The sequence below is a fragment of the Seriola aureovittata genome, chromosome 18, assembly GCF_021018895.1.
Source record: "Seriola aureovittata isolate HTS-2021-v1 ecotype China chromosome 18, ASM2101889v1, whole genome shotgun sequence".
NCBI lineage: Eukaryota > Metazoa > Chordata > Actinopteri > Carangiformes > Carangidae > Seriola > Seriola aureovittata.
Window position 1 is genome coordinate 13,625,494 of NC_079381.1, and position 20,701 is coordinate 13,646,194.

At 40.5% G+C, this 20,701-nt stretch overlaps 1 protein-coding gene across 2 annotated transcripts; it reads left to right on the plus strand.

Annotated features, from left to right (window-relative positions):
* The first annotated feature begins 518 nt into the window (after positions 1-518).
* Positions 519-18,662, plus strand: glis3 (GLIS family zinc finger 3). Of its 2 annotated transcripts, XM_056402847.1 has the most exons (10): positions 519-998; positions 1,466-1,934; positions 2,514-2,688; positions 2,776-3,919; positions 8,740-8,901; positions 9,038-9,148; positions 11,289-11,430; positions 11,592-11,664; positions 16,467-16,624; positions 17,365-18,662. In XM_056402847.1, the coding sequence occupies exons 2-10, from the start codon at positions 1,496-1,498 to the stop codon at positions 17,490-17,492; spliced, it is 2,532 nt and encodes an 843-aa protein (XP_056258822.1). In that variant the 5' UTR covers positions 519-998; positions 1,466-1,495; the 3' UTR covers positions 17,493-18,662. The 2 variants fall into 2 exon arrangements, with proteins under 2 accessions (XP_056258822.1, XP_056258821.1); XM_056402846.1 differs by lacking the exon at positions 17,365-18,662 and having other exon boundaries at positions 16,492-16,618.
* Positions 18,663-20,701: the final 2,039 nt, after the last annotated feature.

Below are 20,701 nucleotides of genomic sequence, written 5' to 3' on the forward strand. Positions count from 1 at the left end.
GGTATGATATGAGCTGCAATAACTGCAAAGAAAATAATTTTGAATGGCGTTTTTCTTCTTCTTTCTTTTCAGAACAGAATTCAAACAATTTTTACAATGTCAGTTTTACTGAGAAGAAAAACATTTAATCAATACCATGAATCAAAAAACACTGAACATGTGTAAATTTTAGTTAAAGCTAAACCACTGTGGGGCAGAAGGTTGACATTCATTCACTACATGTACTTCAGCTATTATAAGGCTATTATAATATGATATACTGTTGGTGACATCTGTTGTTTTATACCCAAAACTCTTTCACCAAGCAGCACAGAACTGATGTTTTTCTTTGTTATAGTATTATTATTAATCATTATAATTATCATTATCAATTAATTAATTAAGTATTAAATATTTAAATTATTCTGTTAGTGAGAACTTTTTTAAACTATGAAAGGTTATTTCAAGTATAAAGGGCGTAAATGTCAAGGGAATTTAAATTAACAACTCGTTTAAAAGTAACATTTGTCGCTATTAATGTGCAACTAAGCTTGAAAATTTAGTTTTTGATGGTAGTATGACGGAGCACGCGCTCACCTGAAAACTGCCTCTAATGCGCGCGTGCAAACACATGATAGGCATCAGTAGGAGTAACTAACAAACCTGTAACTAAAAAAAAAAAAAAAAAAAAAAAACTTTAATTATTTACTGTTAAGGTGCACTCAGTTTGAAATGACGTCGTCCACATAACGCCGTGTCAAGGGCAAAAGGGTAATCACATCAGGGGAAGAAAAGAAGTTCCTGGAAACAGAGTAGTGAGGGGGACGCCGCGGTTCAAACTGAGAGATTCCTCTGAGGCTTGACTTCTCTGCTCAGTGAACACCCATCACAAACCCTGAGAGAAACGCGACAGTTGATCTCCTGGTGTTATCCAAATTGCATTCACAGCTCGGCGGAGTGAAGCTGCCTTTCTGCCCGACATGTCACTTTTGGAGAAGTGTTTGCGACTACAAAAATAGGTAAGTGAACGCGCCGTCGACAATAGCAGTGAGATGAAAAACTTGACTGCAAAGGTCATATATTTCGACTATAAGATAGTACTCTTGTAGGAACTTTCTGAACAACAGTGAAAACATATTTAATAGTCCAAACTTATGATTTAAGAAGTCGCCTTCATGTTTTTTCTTATCATGTTTATTACAAAACATGTTAACTCAGTTATCATAATGACATTTTAATAAAATATATTTATCTATTTTCTTTGTCTATTTATAGTCTTTATGTTGGCTCATATTCATTTGTATATTTGTAAGCCTGAAATAATCTTGTTTAAACACAATGCACAGTAAAGTTGTTTATGGTTGAGTGGTTCTCCAAATGTTTGAGGTTCAAAGTATAAACACTTGTGCATTATTGTTTTAATAGTATCTTTCCTGTTTTAATTCAGCCGTTCTTCATGTGTGGACTGTATATGTTTGTTTGTTAGCTGCATACTACCAGCTCCTGAGTAAATTTTATGAATTGCAACTACTTGAACCGACTTCCTCATGAGCACAGAACTTCCGAGGAATCGGTTTCAGCCATGAGTGGAAAAGGTTGTCAGCTCCTGGTGTCCCCATGCAATGTGTCCCCGTCACTGAGCATGATCAGAGGACACCAGCCCAAGTCCATCAGGATTCCCCTGTCCCCTCGCCAACGGTCCAATCTCAGTCCTTCCTTAGGAATGGAGAAAGTGAAAAAAGGAGCCATTCACTCCCTAGCCTCCGGGAAACAGAGCGGAAGCCATGTTGTTCTGCCAACCCTGAGCCTCCGCAGGCAGGTGTTGACCACTGGGAAACAGTTAAACATGCCGACTGCACCCCAACAACAGCAAGTGCCTGCTCATCATCCTCCAACCACAACAGTGACAAATACCATTCAGACAGGACTCAGCTCCTCTGACAACAGCTTCAAAGGTAAAAACAAAAGTCATCAAAGGTGAAAAATATCTAATCAGCACAGGTGTGTGAGCAAAATCCAACTTTTACTTTTCAGGACAGTATTTTAATATTGCAGTATTCAAGATGTAACATCAAGCTCAACACACACACTGTCTACATTTCATCACAGAAATCAGGACACATATACCAGAAAATCATAAGCCTGACAAGAGGGATGTTATTGTCAGAATTCTCATTCCCAATGTGCTGTTCACAACTCACTCTCTTCTTGCTACAGCTCTTGTTCTCTTATTTATTGATAATTAACCAAGCATGAAGCTTGTCCTTAAATTTTCTACTGAGGAAAAGTGGAAGGAGGTGGAAAGTTTATTAGTGATTAACAGAGCAGAAATTGTCTCTGGCCTGCTCAGGTTGGTGAGGGGAATTCCACAATCTATTGTAAACCTCTATTAAAGCACAAAAATCTGATGCATTTATTTTAATTCGAGTTTAATGCCTTATGCACATAGTTGTGTAATATTATGTTAACACTGTGTTACTCTGCTGCAAACTACATGCATTCTGTTTATTGAATTTTGGGCTTGTGTCCCGCAGGTTGCCCTGCATCTGGGCCCGCCATGGAAGTATTCGGCCAGCCCGCTGCTGCAAACCTGACGGTGATCAGTAGTCCCGTGACTATTGTCACAGGCCAACCATACCCTGTAGGGCCTGCAGCGCCTCATCCTCCATCACATTTACATAGTGTAACGATTCCCCACACTGATGCCAGGTGGGCAATATCAATAACAGTGTGTGATGATGAGCTCACTAAAACCTTTAGAGTGTTACTAAAGTGGTTAACAACAATGTGTTTCAGGTCCTTACTGTCCCGAGAATCCCTGGCATCCACCACCCTCAGTCTGTTTGAAACACAGTCAATGTTTAGTGGAAGACATGACTGGCCATATGGCTACCGTGTGCTTCCTCCACTGGGACTACCTCAGTGCTCCACCCAGGCGAGCGAGGGAGGCGAGCAGCTCAGCATTTCATCAGGCACGGCCATGTCCGGCACGACGATATCAGGTGGCACAAGCACCTCTGCCTCCCTGCCTTCATACCTTTTTGCAGGTGATACTGGAAGCCCCAGACCATCTCGTGCTAAGAAGAGAGCTCTCTCCATGTCGCCTTTGTCAGATGTCATGGGTACTGATTTCAACTCCGTCATACGCACCTCGCCTACCTCACTTGTGGCTTACATCAATGGTTCGCGCAGCTCTCCAGCCTCCCACGCCACACTATCCCCTGTCCAGTCTGAGGGTTATGGTCACTTCCTGGGTGTGAGAGGCCGCTGTATCCCCCAGGTCCATCCCTACAGCATGCCAGGCTCTTCGAAGGCTATGGCCCCACAGACGGAGTGTGGCCGTATGCAGATGCTGGAAGAGGGAGGGGGTCTGGAGAGCCAGATGGCTAACATGGTTGTGGAACAGCAGTGCCTCCCAGAGGAAGGAGGGGCGCTGGAGAACACTTCAGAGAGCTGCAGTCAAACCACCAACAACCTGCTGCCACCTTTACAGTTAGAGCCGGCTCTGCTGACCACAGTCCATGAAGCTTCTGCTCCGCATGGGCCTCCACCGCCCTACCACTCCCACCAGCACTTTCACCTCTCCAGGCGTCACTGCAAAATAAAGCCCTCATATCAGGACCCTCTCACACAGGCCCCCATGGCTCCTCCAAGGCATGGGATGAGCTTTTTACCCCAGGTCCCAATGCTGGAGGAAGAAGAAGGAGAGCTGGAGGACTATGGTGCCCACTGCTGCAGGTGGTTGGACTGCAGTGCAGTCTATGACCAAAAGGAGGAGCTGGTAAGGCACATAGAAAAGCTACATGTGGACCAGCGGAAGGCTGAGGATTTCACATGCTACTGGGTGGGCTGCCCACGCAACTTCAAGCCCTTCAATGCCCGATACAAGCTTCTTATCCATATGAGGGTCCATTCAGGAGAGAAACCCAACAAGTGCACGGTACACCATGCAAATCACAGCTGTGTCTCTATTTATGCAATGTTTTATACTTTATTTTATTTGCATTATAGAAAAATTATTCCATGCGCTTTCTCACCTCTTAACAATACACAGATAGCAAAGCTTCCACTCAATCAGATGAATATTGTTTTCACTCATTTGTCAGAAGGCTCAGTGAATGCAGTCAGAGCAGGAGGATGAAGAATGCCAGGGGCTTACTGAGTTCAGTTCGCTGTGTTATATTCAAAGTTACAGTATCTAGCTGAAAAGTGCAGTTAAAGAAAAAAAAAAAAACTTTTTAAGGGTAAATGCCTTCATGCACTCTTTGTTTATGGCCAAGGTTTTAGATCAGAAATGTGGCCCCTCTCTCCTCTTAACTTTAGCCATGGGGTAATTAGCGGAGCTCTGTGATAATTGACATGGGAGTTAACTCAATTATGTAGTTATTAAATCAGCACAAAGGAGGCCTAGCACTTTAGATCTGGCATGGCACCATGGCTCTGTAGTAGCTGCTGGGCCTGTTAGGAGCAGGGGGTTTGCCAGGCCACCGTCTGAAGAACTTGGCCGTCGTTCTGGGAAGGTGATGCCCCATAGTCTGGCTCTCTACAGGTCTGCGTCTGTAGCCAAAGAGTTGGCATTTATCCATGGGCCTTATTATTGATGAACTGTTGGCTTTGTTTCTCCAAGATGCACAATCTAGTTCTTTCAGACGTGCTGCAACTTAATGATGGCTCTTTAGTTTGGGTCTTATTTCTGGATGTGATGTGAAAGATTTCACAATGTAGAGATTCCCATCTTAGTTTAGAATGTAGTAACAAAAGTCTACAGCCACGCTAATGGATCTGTGCCATGACGCGTTACTTTGAGCTAAATGCTTATGTTAGCATGCTAGCATACTTACAATGACAATGCTAACATTCTGATGCATGGCAGGCGTAATATTAACATGTTCGTCCTCTTAATTTAGAGCATTAGCTTGCTAACATTTGCTAATCAGCACAAAACACAAATTAGACCACAGGCTAAAGAGACTGTCATTAGTTTCTCAAGTATTTGGTCATAAAGCAAGGTATTGGACAGTAGTTTAACCTAATGGTTGCATTACATGAACAGTCAGGGGGATCACCACAGTGACTTCAATTCATCCTGAGGGGGCCAGCAAAACTAGCTGTTGAGATATTTCACTAAAAGCCAAAAGTGACAACCTGAATCATCATCTGGACAGTATGACCAGTGGACTGTACACCACTCTTTACTCCTTTTTAGTCCCACTGGGAAAATACTTGAGACTAAGATGAGTAATTGACAAACCACTTGCCAAACATGTTTCATGTCGCTGCTTTCAACAAGTCAATTATTAACGCCATGCATACCTGCAGTCGACCTTTTGTACCAAAATACTCACTTATTACTTGAAGCTCGCTCTCTTGCCATGGGGCTACAATTGTTAGATGGTTCTGCGTTCTGTGTAATCATTCAATAATGAAGAAAATAATCATGGTCACAACCCACTCCCACAAACAGAATTGATACTAGACTTATTGTTCCTGAGTCTGAGAATAATGTCAAGAGTGCAGACGTTTTCTGTCTATACATCAACATGTTCTTAAACCTGAACAAAATTCTGTCCATATAGTGAAAGGTTGAAAACTTATGCTTTAATGAAGGAAATGCTGCATAGTAAAAGTACATTCATATTTAGAGAAAGCTGAGCCCATCTTTCAGACTATGCAACTATAAAACATGTAGAGCCCAGTTTTCCTTAGGAAATGATTGGCCGGTGAATAAACTGATGCATGATAAATGAGGTGCGAGCCAGCAACAGAACAATGAGGTAGCTCTTGTTACACAGTGAACATATAGGGCAGGCCCAGACTTGTACCTGTCATTTCACGACCTGTTTACTGATGATTGAACGGTTTGTTAACATATCCTTGACTCGCCAGTCTATTTGCGTCTGTCACTGTGATTTAAACATATGGGGTTTTAAAAGTATCACTTGAACGTAAACCCCAAACAAAACAGATTTCCACAGTCGCTGTGAGTCAGCATGTTCATAATGTTTTGTTTTTTTTACGATTTTTTCTTTCTGTACTTCTACCATTTTGGTAATCCCATTACTCAGGTGGTGGAGTTATGGCTTCTTCAGTTATTAGTATGTACATTGTGGCTGACATGTTTGCATGCCATTCCAACACAGAGATTTAATTTAAGTTGTACTGAAAAGTTGCGCTTTTTATTTTTGGTTGTTTATACTGAATTCAAAATATTTAATTAAAAAATTAAATGAGCATCAGTCATTAGCACCGCTGACCAAAATTTCTACTTTTTCATTATGCATTCATTATAGTGTGATCAATGCATTTTGTAGGGTGAATGAAACCTTAGTTCCCTCCTTATCCACTAGATTTCCCTATATGAGCAGCTTGTAATTCAACCCTTGCCAATGTCACAGAAGGCCTAATGAGATTTCAGGTTTGACAACATTTTAAGCGTCATCCTCACAATTGTTTTGGAGTGAACTAACGTGGTTTTGGCACCAGGATGCTTCAATACTGGAAGTCATTTTTACATTACAGTCCCTGTATTCTTCTTTTGAAAACAAATCATTCTATTCCACTGCAATTATTTTGACTTTAAATAGACTGATGATAAAAAAGATTTTGAATCCTGGCCTAGAGATAAATGTTGTCTTGCTTTCTGGTAACACTGGAGCATTTCATCCTACATTTTAGTAGTAGCTCGAGAATGTTGCAAAACTATTATTTCCCACCCACCCCGGGGAATTTACAAATCAATAGGAACAGGGACAGAAAAGCTAAAAATACACTGTATAAGGAAACAGGTGTAACAAAAAGAGCAAAGAGGGTAGAAATATCACTGGTGAAACAGAAAAGAGTGGAGTCCAGACTGAATTGACCTCAGAGTAAGACTGGGCACTGGACAGACGCTGCTGGCACAGACTGCAGCTGTCATTGTTCAGCCAGGGCATGAGTACCTGCCAGGACCTGTCAGAAGCTGGCTGTAACACTGATCTACACTGAGGAGCCATGCTGCTTTCTTTTCAGCCCAGACGTCCCTTGCGACACACTAAAAAGCCCTGCCTGCTTTATGAGAGCTACATGAGACAGAGAGAGAGAGAGAGACAGAGAGAGAGAGAGAGTGTTACACAGTTACCTACCCCTGGCTAGTCCTGCAGTCTTGGCAGTATTTTAGCTTTATGCTGGTTCTCGCTTGTCCGTCCACTTTGGTTCTGAGAGACTATTTATCTCCGTCTGTGCTGTTTTTCTTGTGTTACTCTAGCTGAGAGGTTTGTTGTTAATTCTTCTGCTTAAACTATATTTAGGATTGGGCTACTTCTCTAATGCGTCACCTTATGAAAGAGCCTATAGCGCAATAAAACAGAATCAGAAAGAGTGCTCAAGAGAAGATTTACTCTCATGCGTGGGAAAAGGTTAAGAGGTTAAGAGAAGCATTTCTCATTTTGTGCTACTCTGCACTTTTGTTCGGTTTCCAGTTTAGTCTGTTTTCTTCATATTCAGTGCTGGTCAACGTACACCTTATGCATATATAAAATATCCAGAATGCAACCACCATCCATTTAACATACAAAAAATGGTTGCAATAACACTGACTTGTAACGATGGCTGTGCTGCAAATATGGTTTAGCAAAAAAACAATGTGAAAAATATATTTGCGTTCAATTTCAGAAACATGGAGAGCTTTTTAAGAATGTTCACAGGAAATAAATTGCTGCATTGTGATGACAGAGAGTGGCGAGCATTTCTATGTGGAATGCAGAGGAATGTTATTAGTGAATTATTAATGGGAAGAAAAAAGAAACATTTTAATTTGGCTTTTGGGAGTCATGACCTAGAGGTATCGGTATGTGAGGAATCCAGTCTTGGAGGAAAAAAATAACAAAATTGGACATGGTCTGTGTGTTTTCATCTTAAGGTTTAGTAAGGACATTCCAAACCCCCTGTGAGCAGGAAAAGGGAGAGTAAAGTCAAGTAAAGGATTGAAAACACAAAATGACAATACATGGATGTGTGTATGAACACTGACCCCTGCTGGTGACACTTTCGACAATCAGAGATGTATCAATGAAGATATGATATAAAAAATGTAAATATATTTGAAACCATGCGTCAGAAGGTTTGGTTCAGTATCATTTAGACCCACTGATGGCTGTAATCAGAAGGGCTTAAGATTCATGTAAATTACAAGAAGAAAATTCTCAATATAATTCTTCTTAAGTAGAAATTGTCTGATGGTAAAAGAAACGTGACTGTATAATGAACAAATAAAGACAAGCAATATAATACAGTCTGCCCACTGCTAATAATAGCCATGAGATCCAGTTGTTCATATATAACATACACTTGCCATTAAACAAAGATGCACCTGCCCCTCCCAGCTCTATAGCTGCTCGCCTGTCAACCATGAAACTAGCTGTGTGCATTTAGGGCACACTTGAGTGTCAGTTGAGACTAAATGACAGTAATTTTTCTATTCAAAGGTTTTCTATATTTCCTCTTCCACTCCCTCCCACGCACTAAGGTCAGCAGCCTTTTGTCTTTTGTGATACCAGCTAACAAGCTCATAGCTCCAAGTATGTACTCCGCAAGTATGTGTGCAACATCAGGTTAGAGATGCTCGCAGGGCGTATATTGAATATTGCCAAGGATAGAGCCAACAGCCAAAAAAACATGTAGGTTTTGTTTTGAATGTATGTAGCCTACTACACTGTGTAGTATCTTAATCTGATGGCAGTATACTGCTTGATCTACTTTTACTGTGTTTATATACCGTCACAGTTCGAGGGCTGCAAGAAGGCTTTCTCTCGACTAGAGAACCTGAAGATCCACCTGCGTAGCCACACGGGGGAGAAACCCTATCTGTGTCAGCATCCAGGATGCCACAAGGCCTTCAGCAACTCAAGTGACAGAGCAAAACACCAGCGTACACACTTGGACACAGTGAGTGGCAGTGCAGCACAGACACACATGAAATTATGGTATTTCAAAGTGTGTGTGTGTGTGTGTGTGTGTGTGTGTGTGTGTCTTTGCCTCTTTGTGGTGTGTTACAAGTTTTCATATATCTGTGGTTGAACAGAAGCCGTATGCGTGCCAGGTGCCTGGCTGTGCAAAGCGTTACACGGACCCCAGCTCCTTGAGGAAACACGTGAAATCCCACTCTACTAAAGAGCGACAGTCAAGGAAGAAGGTACGCACTAGCCCACAGCCCATGCTGTAACACATTTGATTGTTCTCAAATAGGAAAAACTGTAAACTAACACTTTCGTTTTTGAGAATATATTTTACTTACATCAAGTGCACCACTTTCAGATGGATTTGTTGTCTGATAAATTAAACATGGGCAAAGCGGAAGGCCTGATCTGAACACAAATCTGCAGCTAGAGGCAGATGATGTAGGTTTTAATTTAACTTGTGCAATGATGATAAATAACCATAAATGCTGGTAATGCCCTTTACATGACCACATCAGTTTATTGCTACTGTATCTCACCTCACATTGGTAACATCTTAACATAAAATGTGACGCATCAGCAATCGCACCATAACGCATTTCAAGAATAAAGCATGTAATGCCACTTTTGCTAAAAAGAAAGTTGAAAAGGAGGCTATGACACATAGGATTGTTCTATCAGTAAAACAATAGGATATCATGTCATATCAGACCAGTCTCATGTGTGTAGTATTGTATGGTACGGTATGGTATGTATGGTGGCAGCCTGGTGTCATTTACATGTGATTTAAAGGTGGTGAAGACAGTGGATTGCTGTTTGTAATGCACTGTAACATGGTACTTCTCAAGTCAGAGGGAACAGGTTCAACAACATGTGTGTGCTGCTGCCTTCAGATGGCAGTAAGAATTTTATGAACTAAAGAAGAGATTTTCACAGACAGTATCAAGCTGTTGTGGACAACAGAAGACTGTAAGAATCACTCATACTAATTCAAAGATGTATGCAGATTGATTTGCCCACCGTTCTGATTTAAACAAAATAAACATTCATTGGCTGGGGAGCGATTAGTGCAAATGGTTTATTTACATTTTAAGCATCATCACGTCCTTCCTGCGTCTCCTTCTGAGACGTCTACGCTCAGCACAAAGTCTAAGACGACCACTTGGTTTCCACTGCCACATTTGAATGAACTTTTCACCTGTTTGTGCCTCTCTTCCCACCTGCGCACCGTGCGCTCTGCGCTTGGCAGCAAAATACCACTCAGGTGCCCAAAGCCAGTTTCAAGGTCAGGAAATTACCAAACTGCTGCAGTGTCGCTTGCGCTGGTTGTCGCATCGCCACAAAAATAGTGCCAACTAGGTTTATTAGGTATTTGCAGTCATAAATACATGTATGTTGAAATATGAAATGTTTTCTTTGTCCTTTCAAAATCAGGTGATGGTACCGAGTATATACATAAATGTATATATATATACATGTGTATATAAAACCCAATTTATCTTAACTGTCATTAAATTACATCTGTGTTGTGTATGCAGTCACACACACCAAGCTGCCATCAAACTTATGCTAACACTCCCACAGTGGGGTCACACAAAAATCCACATAATCATGATGTTTGTCATATCTCTGTCCTGCTTTCACTCCCTTTATTTTCCACTGGGTTACAGATTTTCACATAATAGCACTGTTGTGCTGCAGTTATTTGCGTTATATTTGCATGTGTGTGTGAGATTCATGCTCTTTAGCTCTTACTGAGAGGTAAGTCACCATAGATACAGACAACGAAGGTGGGTAGTTACTAAAAAAAGTGACATTTTACAAAGTCTCCACATGCACAACCTCTGTCTTCTAAAACTCAAATAACCAATGTTTATTGTGACTGTGATTTCACTGATAATTTTCAAGATGGAGTGCATGTTATATTTGTTTCTTACTAAGACCACCACTACAGTATATACTGTACAGCAACCCTCTGTCAGCATGCTATAGCTCTTTCTTGTCTTGTCTCCAAAGCAAATTGTAGTAATAACTGACAACTGACTTTAAACTAGAGCCTAAAGAACAAGTGATAGGAATTTATAACCCCTCATGTTGGCATTTAATACTTTAAGGGTGTTTTTGTAGTAATATCTGACTAATCAAAAATCATCTACATCACAAAAATATATAGTGCACCATAATAATTATATTCATTAGAAATTATTATATCCATTATAAGAAATTTAAAGAAGTAATATTTCATTATTATTATTATCATTATTATTGATGTTAGTATTATATTGCAATGATTCAAAGAAAATTCTGCCAGAATCTTATAACTGTTGATGCTATCCACCAGTGTTTATGTTTATGTTCCATGTATCATTTCTCTAGATGAAATCTACTGCTGATGTGACCCAGGACACGCTGACAGACTGTTTAACCATTCACCCTCTACAACCAAGCCTCTCTCCTCTGGCAAGGATAGACAACAACTTGAACCCATCCCCTGGCGCATCCTATGAGTCATACTCTGGTACGTCTATGGCCTGGCTCTTTGCATTAATATGTTTTATATAAAAACTGGATAAATAAACATACAGTATTCCCCTGCAACCATTTGCACATAATAGGTTTATCCATTAGATTTAGACTGTGGTGGACAGCCCTGAAGTGTCTGTCATCCCTGTTCCCCAGCTGCTCCACAGGGACAAGACTCCTCCAGCAATCCTCACCTGGCTCTGTTGTGCTCCTTACAAGACAATTACAGGTACTAAGGATTTTGTGTTATTGTATTAAGTCTGAGGGATTTGTAATATATACAGGCAGATGACAAATTAAAGGAAACACCTGAATAAATTAGTGGAGAAACATAACCAACGCAGATGCTTGCACACAGGTGCACTGCTGCATGGCACAAGTAGGCTATCAACACCCAATCATGCTCTGTGGCAGATATAAAAATGCTGAGCATGCCGAGTTGGTTCTGATTTTGTATCAAAAAGGCAAGAGGAAAAGATCTAAGTGACTTTGAAAGAGGGTTGATTGTCAGGGGCGTGGATGGCAGGAGCTTTAGTCACTACTGCTCAACTGGCTCGTGTTTCACTAGGAACAGTGACTTAAGTGACATTTGTATTTAAATGGGAAAGACCTCAGTAAATAGGTTTGGAAACTGTGGTCGACAGCGCACATTTGATAACGGTGATGCTTGTGCATTAGTGTGATATGTAAGGAAACAGAAGAGCAACATCTTCTGCTTCCTCAAGTGATGGAGGAGAAAGTCATTTGTTCGACAGTTACATAAAGAGGAATATTGTAGTGGAGTTGCAGTGTATAAACCCCCCATGGTCTACGGAGATGTTGCATGCCCGCGTTGTCAACGATGTCGCCACATATGTTTATAAAAGGCTACTTTGTAGAACTTTAAAGATCTAGCTAGCCTAGATGACTAAGCTAACCAAAGCAATCATGCATACCATGGCCCCTGATTATGGTGCACTGCTGAGAAAATCAAACAAAAAGGTTGCTGACCTTGAGGAGGATATCTGACGGTTCTCCAACGAACTGCAAGCGAAGGATTCATTATTGTCAAGCTTCATGGATGTGGCATGTGGGCAGTCCAAGGAGTTGACCTCGCTCAGTTCAGCCCTCCAGGACACGGTTGTATGGGAACCCTCCTCCTGTCAGATAGATATAACCAGCAATCGCTATGGGCCGACGTGGTACTCCGTGGCTGCCTCTTCTCTTCGCCTGTGCCTCTCCAACCGCTACGCGGCCCCGTCCGACGACAGTCTGGTGCATCCATCTGACGGCGCCCTTCGACCTCATCCTCCCGACGTAGGATCCTACAGGAGGCCGTGTTCCGGCAATCTCCTAGGCCTTGAGCTGACAGGGAATCCCTCTCCCAGGTCTGCTTCCCTGCCATAGCACTTGCCTACCAGGACACACAGAGAGGCTCGTGCACTTGCCTTACAGGTGAATCCTCAACCATCACCTCCTCGTCCACTCTTCTCCCCAACCACACTAATAGGGGGTGATTCCATGATTAGGAATACCCGCTTTTTTAATGAAACCACTCTCTGTTTCCTTGGAGCCACAGTCCTAGTCATCCTGGACAAGCTCCCTGGTCAGCTGAGCTCACTCCAATCTTCCATAAACCGGGTGATAGTCCAAGCAGGATGTAATGACACGGCCCGGCAGCAATCTGAGCTGACCTAAAGGATTTTAACGACCTTTTTTGACTTTTTAAACTGTGGGAAGTCGGTTACTGTCAGCGGCCCCCTCCCAACGCTGGTCCCTGGGGTTGGGCGTTTTAGCAGACTACTCAACACCTGGCTCCAGTTCACTTGCAGAATCCACAACATTGGTTTCAATGACAATTTTAAAATGTTCTTGAAATCGATCATCCATCTCTAGGCCCGACAGAGTTCAGCCCAACCGGCTCGGTAGACAAATGTTAGCAGCTAACATTCAGCACGCACCTCCAATCTGCCCCACGTGACTGATTGTTTACTTCACACACCCCCTTCCCGGTGACTACCTCACTTACTATACCGACATCTCAAAGCACTGTTCCCCCCACCTGTGCCCCCTACAGGCCGCATTCACCATTACCACCTTTACCTCCCAAAACAGTCAATTAACCAACCTACCTTCTGTCATACCCCACCATCATCTCCCACCACAGGTCCACTGCACACTCAGTATCACACCCTCCTGCTGCCAATCTGATTTAATTCAAGTCCCTCTTCAACCTCTTCTATCTCCACCTACTAGCTACAACCCGGTACATTTTGGTATTGGTACATCCTTTTTATGTAATGATTTTATTGTCTCTAATAATTTAGATTTTTTTTAGATTTTATACATCTCCATCAACAAGGAAGAACATCCTTTTTTTTCTAATCAATACAGGCCTGAATGCTTGACCCCTACTGTGAGGAGATCTGGAAGTTCTGTTATGTTGTGGAGGGCATTTTGCCGACATGGTTTGGATCCACTTGTTCCCTTAGAGGGAAGGGTCACTGAAAATCAATACAAATTTATACTGAGTCTGATCACCTTCAATCTATGATGAAACATTTCTGTCAACGAGGGGTCACTGAATGGTTTGATGAGTATGAAATGATGTGAATCATATGCCATGGCCTTTGCACTGACCAGATCTCAATCCAATTGAACACCTATGGGAGATTTTGGGCCGACGTGTTAGACAGTGCTCTCTACCATCATCATCAAAACACCAAACAAGGGAATGTTTTTTGGAAGAATGGTGTTCATCCCTTCATCCATTCTGATCTGATGGTACCTGGTTGCCCAACACCTTATCCACTTGAGGTTGGTGTATAATCCACAACATAAATCATTTAACCTATGTTTCTATTCAAATTACATAATCATACATTATGTACACTATGTGGTGGACTTCCAACCACAGTTTTCTTTTTTTTTTTTTTAAAGCTATTAAAACCCTTTCGATTGTAAGGGCATACTGTGTTAATGTTTGCATACCCATTCCATAGCGGAAAAAAATCTTTGAATTGAACATGTGGAGTGACATAAGCGCTAACAGTTGGAGCAGTTAACTAACTATTACTTTCTTTTCATTTCGTATTACTGTTCACAGTTAGGACTTCAACCATGATGGATTTAAATTCTTCAAAAATCTTTTTTCTCCCTATTTCTGAAACAATCAACTTAAGCATTGGTTGCCATGGTTTCAAAGCTATAAGCTCATAATTAGAATACTCAGTTTAAAAGGAAGCTCTATTTTGTACCCTGTTTTTTAAACAAAAAAAAGCCTAAAGGGTTGGATTTTTGTGGTGTGTGTGTGTGTGTGTGTGTGTGTGTGTGTGTGTGTGTGTGTGTGGTGTGTGTGTGTGTGTGTGTGGCTGCTATGGCTGGGAAGAAGTGTGAGAGGTTGGGAATGGCCAGCAACACATTTCCTTAGTCAGCCCATAGGAAAACATCCCTTCATCTATACACTTCAAAGCATGTGATAAAGGATTTCTGTCATTCTGAGCAGCCAGATGCTCATGGCTCCTCACTGGCTGTGATTGTTCTCATATCAGCGGTAGGCCAAAGCATTCACTGCAGGATTCTGGGTAGACAATTGGGCTGTGAAAGCAGACCTTGCCTTGCCTCATTGGTCTTGACCGCTGGTATAAATGGATGCTATAGCCACCGACAAGAGCGGCTAAGGAATTCAATAAGTGAATCATAAAATCTAAAAAATACCATTTAAGGTCCAGTGGGAGAAGAGAGACGGTGTAATTACTTTTTTTAGATGTTAAATCAATTGTAAAATCCTTGTTGCCATTTTCTGTACACTTTTCTGGGATTCCTTTGGGTTCCCATTGAGTCCTTCAGTATACTGACAGCAAACTTTGGCTCCTTTAATATTCTTGTTATTGGCAAGTAGATATGCAAATGTCTTACTTGGCCAAACCTAACAGCAGGGGTGTCAGCTGCCATGGCCACTGAACAATATTTACATTTACTAGTTTAATCCTCTGTGTCTAACAATGAGTTACATGACTCTGAAAGTAATGTCCTTCGTTTTTTGTTTTTTTATAGCAATGAGTGACAAGGATGTTATAGTGATAATAATGGTTTAGTGGTTTAAAATATTACAGGAAAACTAAGAGAAAAACTATGTTCAATTCAATATGTTCAGACTGCTTTGCTTTATTGAGTAATTACACTAAATACAGTATTAATCTATTATTTATGTAAAAGAGTGATGAAGGAAAACATTGCAGGGAGACTTCCTCTATTGTGCTGGAAAATGCTATTGTTGCACAGGCCATAATGTGTGAGTGCAGATTGTAATATTTAAAGAGTGTCTCTCTTGCTACTTAAATCTATTTTCAAACACTTTTAATGATTTATTTGCACCCTAACTAGTCATTGTGTCCCTGTGTGAAGCTGTAGCAAATGTGGAACTGGACAAATACAGTTTTTGGTAAAACTGCATAAGTTTTACAGTAAATTTAACTGTGGTTAAAGGATGGATTCAGTTTGTGATCTTAGATTTTTCTGATCTGATGCCTTTGACATCTACAGTAAGTGGTTTAGAATGATCACCTTTAATGATGTCATTATATATACAGCTATATATAAACTGTGCACACTGTGTACAAACCAAAATATTATACATTGGATCATGTTCAAAGAGGATGGACACAATAAAAGCGACTCCTGTAGAATGTGTTACATTTCACTATGGCCCTGCACAAATCCTGCCTCTTTGAAGCTTGCAACAAACAAGTCTTACTGATTTAAATCAGTAGCCTAAGTAATAATTTTCATTTTTAGAAATCTTTTAATATTTAAAGTATTAGGTACACCTTACATGTTAATCCAATCCAGCCTCAAAAGTACCATAAAACTGAATCATCATCAAACCTATGCAAGGCTGTTGTTTTTGAAGTCATTTTAGGATGTTTGTATATGTTCCATAGAATACACATAAGTAATAGATGTTGGGGGTTTTCTTAATTATAAAAACATATATTGTTCTTTTTCTTATTTCCACAAGCAGAGTATTTAATTCGGTCTGAAATATTTCAGGTTTGTTGATCCTTCCCCTCACCAGCTCTTCCCTGGGGACTCGTGTGGGCCTTGCTCTTCCACCTGCCTCCCTCATCCTCCCAATGGGACATCCCTGCAGAACAACCGAGATCTGAAGCAGCCCAGCCAGCCGCCTGAACTAGCAGATCACAATCCAGGTACTCAGATGTTTATTATCAGTGTATTTCCAAGCTTTGTCAAAATACTCGCTCTGCCGATGTAAATACAATTGAGCTGGGGGGTTGGGGAGTTGGGGGGGGGTAACTGAAAATGGTTTATAGTGCAAGTTTCACATCTGAGCTTATTAGCAAATGTGTGGGCGGTTTGACAATCTGTTTGAACAGATTTCTCTCACATGCACATTAATCGTGCAGTATATCTTTATGATGTGTAGCAGGTGGCTGCTGATTTTCTAGTTAGACAGAATCAGGCAGCTCCTACACTCTATGTACCTTTAAATAGATATCACCCCTTCACCTCCCCCCAGACTTGACAGCCACAGTGATGTTGACAAGGTGTTCAGAAATACACAGTTCAGTTTTAACTGCTGAGATAAAGACAGGGTTTGAAAAGACTGAAATGAAACACGATTTGTTTCATTTATGAGGTGTGATGCTGCTTTTATAGTGGAACGTATAATTTAAGGTGTAATGTTATAGACTTTAATTGAATCGCTCTTTACAATAAGGATAAGGACTCTCGCTGTGCATACATACACCTGTGTTCTTCTGTGTGTGTGTGTGTGTGTGTGTGTGTGTGTGTGTGTGTGTGCGTGCGTGCGTGCGTGCGTGCGTGTGTGCGTGCGTGCGTGCGTGCGTGCGTGCGTGCGTGTGCGTGTGTGTGTGTGTGTGTGTGTGCGTGCGTGTGTGTGTGTGTGTGTGTGCAGGTGCATCTGCAGGGTTTAATGTCCACAGCCAAGCACACGATTTGGCTCCTCATCAAGATTTACATGGAGGAGATTTCTTCACTGTGGTGGACCACTGCACAAGCACAAGCCAGGTCTCCTGCATCTATACAGAAGGATAACATCACTCAATTGTGGGTTTTTTTGCTCCTTTGCACTATTTTGTGTCACTGCAACCTGGTTGGCAGCTTCATTTAGGGAAATAAAAGAATATTTGATAATAAAAACTGCTGCTCCCTGGGTTAGATAGCGCTGAAGGAATTGACACTTACATTCACAATGCAAGTTTTCTCTCTCTCTCTCTCTCTCTCTCTCTCTGTCTCTCTCTCTTTCTGTCTCTCTTCGACTAAATCTCTGTAAATGTACTATGTGACTCCACACTCTGGCCTCTGCCTCCATAATCAATGTATTTTAATGACTGAGCCTACAGGATTTTAATGTTTACTTCCTCAGTTTTATACAGCTTGTGTATCGCATGTAGTAAGTACTTCAAGTAGTTTCTGGTGGCATTTTGCACAATATTCAACACTGCAATCACAGCAAAGTATTCAAGGGATCACTTATTAAGGTTTTTCTTAGAACCATGGCTTTGTAACTATAGTAACAAGACAGCCTTACCATTTCAAAGTAAAGCGAGACATAGATATAACTTGTTGTTTGATATATAGTAATGTGCTGAGTGCTCCTGTGCCTAGATCATGAGGTGGATTTCTGTTGATAACCATACCAGTGATTTTGCATGTTTTAGTTGATTTACTGCAAACTACTTACACTTCACATTACAGATGTGTGATCCTTTCTAAAAGCAGCATAGTGCTCTACATTTTGTACTGATTTTCCTGCAGCCAGTTATTTCCATATGGTATGAAAATGACCTTATGTAGACAGCAAAACTTGCTCAAGAAAAGGGAAACTATAGCTATATTATAGCTGCTTTTGTTTTCTTTATTTGTTGCATTTAAATGCAGTTCCATCCAATTTGTACTTTCAGCTGCATTACTACGCAATCATAACACAACCACCAATAAAAAGCAGACATAATTACCACCATGAATCCAACACGAAAGCAATTTTTAAGTCTCTTCAAATTTTTAGTGTTGTGAAATGACCATTAGGATAAAAACACTTTTCAGAACTCAGAAGCATGTTTTGAAAAATCAGCAGCAGCAATGTGAAGTGTTTGTGTTTTGTAGTAAATGGACTAAATTATGCTAAAACGCTGCTATCGTGCCTTACCCTTTGAATATATTTGGAATGGATCAGGAAAAAGAAGTAAAACAATGGTAGCCTTGCTTGTCATCTGTCATACCTTGTGTCTCTCAGTAATATGAAGATGCACCAAACTCTCTTTTGGATCAGTACATTTAAAACATTTAATTTTGACACAGATCACACATCACGCAGATCATTGTCAAGGTTACAATTTCAATACCCCAAAACACCCCGCAATTGATAAAGAAGACTTGCACTTGCCTTTACACATTGAGAGCCAAGACAACACCACATAAAAATGGAAGAAACAAGATATTAAGTGGATAGCATCTCTAAAAATGTTTTAGTTGACACTTTAAAAAAAACAGCGTTTTTTCACACTAGAAAGCACATTTTCTCAAGCAAAAATAAAAAATATTTAATTTTTCAAGTTGGTATTTTTCTATAGAGTCTGTATCTCTACCTCTTTTTGCATTAAACAAAGCAAGACAAAGTTAAAAATGAACAGCAGAGTAACTAGTTTGCGGTAACTATACAAATAACTAAACATACCAGTGCAGGAGGCAATAAGCTAACATAAATCACAGACATAACTAGCAACTATGCTGCTGTGTACCTGAACAGTATGAAAGGTCCAGCAGGCACCAGTCTTTGCAGCAGTTTATTTTTTATTTATTTATTCATTTTCATTTATTCATTTTTTATATGAAATTGAAAGGACAAACTGTTTTACTTGAAAATAATTATTTTAGCAAAAGAGTGTCATGCTTCAGATGTGGGTTTCAGTAGTTGCTTAGCAACAACAACAGCTTTTCCAAAAAGCATCTGTCTACTACTGCTAACCAAAAAAAAGTGCTGCACAGTGGACACAGGTGGTTGGTTAAGCTTTGTATCCAGTAGGAAGCGTCCTAACAACACTGGCTTTGTTTGGTCACTGTTTCCAATTTAAATGTGCTGCATGTTTTTAGCCCTCCTCGTGGCAAATGACTTGTAGCACATGAGTAGCATGCTTTATATTTAGTAATTTCATAGATATCTATACAACCAATGTTTTTGTTTTTTCTAGCAATATCCACCACTTTTGCACAATGTGCGAAAATGACAACAATTTAAGGCTCAATGGTTATTGTAAATAATCTCTCATAAAGCAAAGGTTAACATCCAGCTTTACCTAAAACAACTCTTTCCCCAGTTAAATTTCACAAAGATAAGGCCCAAGCTGAGAACCAAACAAGGACCTTTTTTGATTCCAAAGCCCTGAGGCAAATGTTAACAGTCAAGTAACAAACACCTGCAGTGCTAACTTCTAACTGTAATTGTTTAGGTAGAAAAGTGCATTCACGAGGAGAGTTAACTTTAATACTCAGAAGGACAGTGAGATAATGGCAAAAATATTAACATGATGGTCATAAAATATACAGCACAGAAGAACAACTAATAATGGCATTCACTGTTGGCCTATCAAGCCAACTGCTATAGTGAATATATACTGGGCACTGCCTGTGTACGCTTGTGGTTAAAAATTCACAAAAACAGTTCGATACATCAGGTTCATAATTTTGTAAAAGTCCATTTAATGTGAAGGGAATCATGTACAGTATCCATGGCAAAATGAGCTGTTATTACGCATGCGAAAGACAATGGTAAAAGGCAACATCCAGATGTTGCTGAGGCTGAGACAAACACCACAGTTGGTTCATACAGTAGCTTTAGGGGCAGATTTTACCCTCCATAACAAGACTTGATATTAGGCCTGTAACTTCAAGTGTGCATATAACAGACATATTAGACTAAGCAAATGCATATTCATGTATTTTCATCATCATTACTATTACTGATTATTACTGATTATTACGCAGGTCGTGGATCACGGTTAGATGTTTATAAAACTTTGAGGCATCAGCTGAGGGAGAACAAAAGCGTCTTGAGAACAACCTGTTCAGAGACTCCAGGCGTCGTCTTTGCACCTGTTGGGAGCACTGAAACAAATTTCGGACTTTATTTAAATAACCTATAACATACAAATGATATTGAAAGTCTCCAAATAAATCATACTAAACGCAAGTGATCGGGTGTAAAGGCCAGCCTTGTAAGGTACTCTCATTACACTCTAATACAT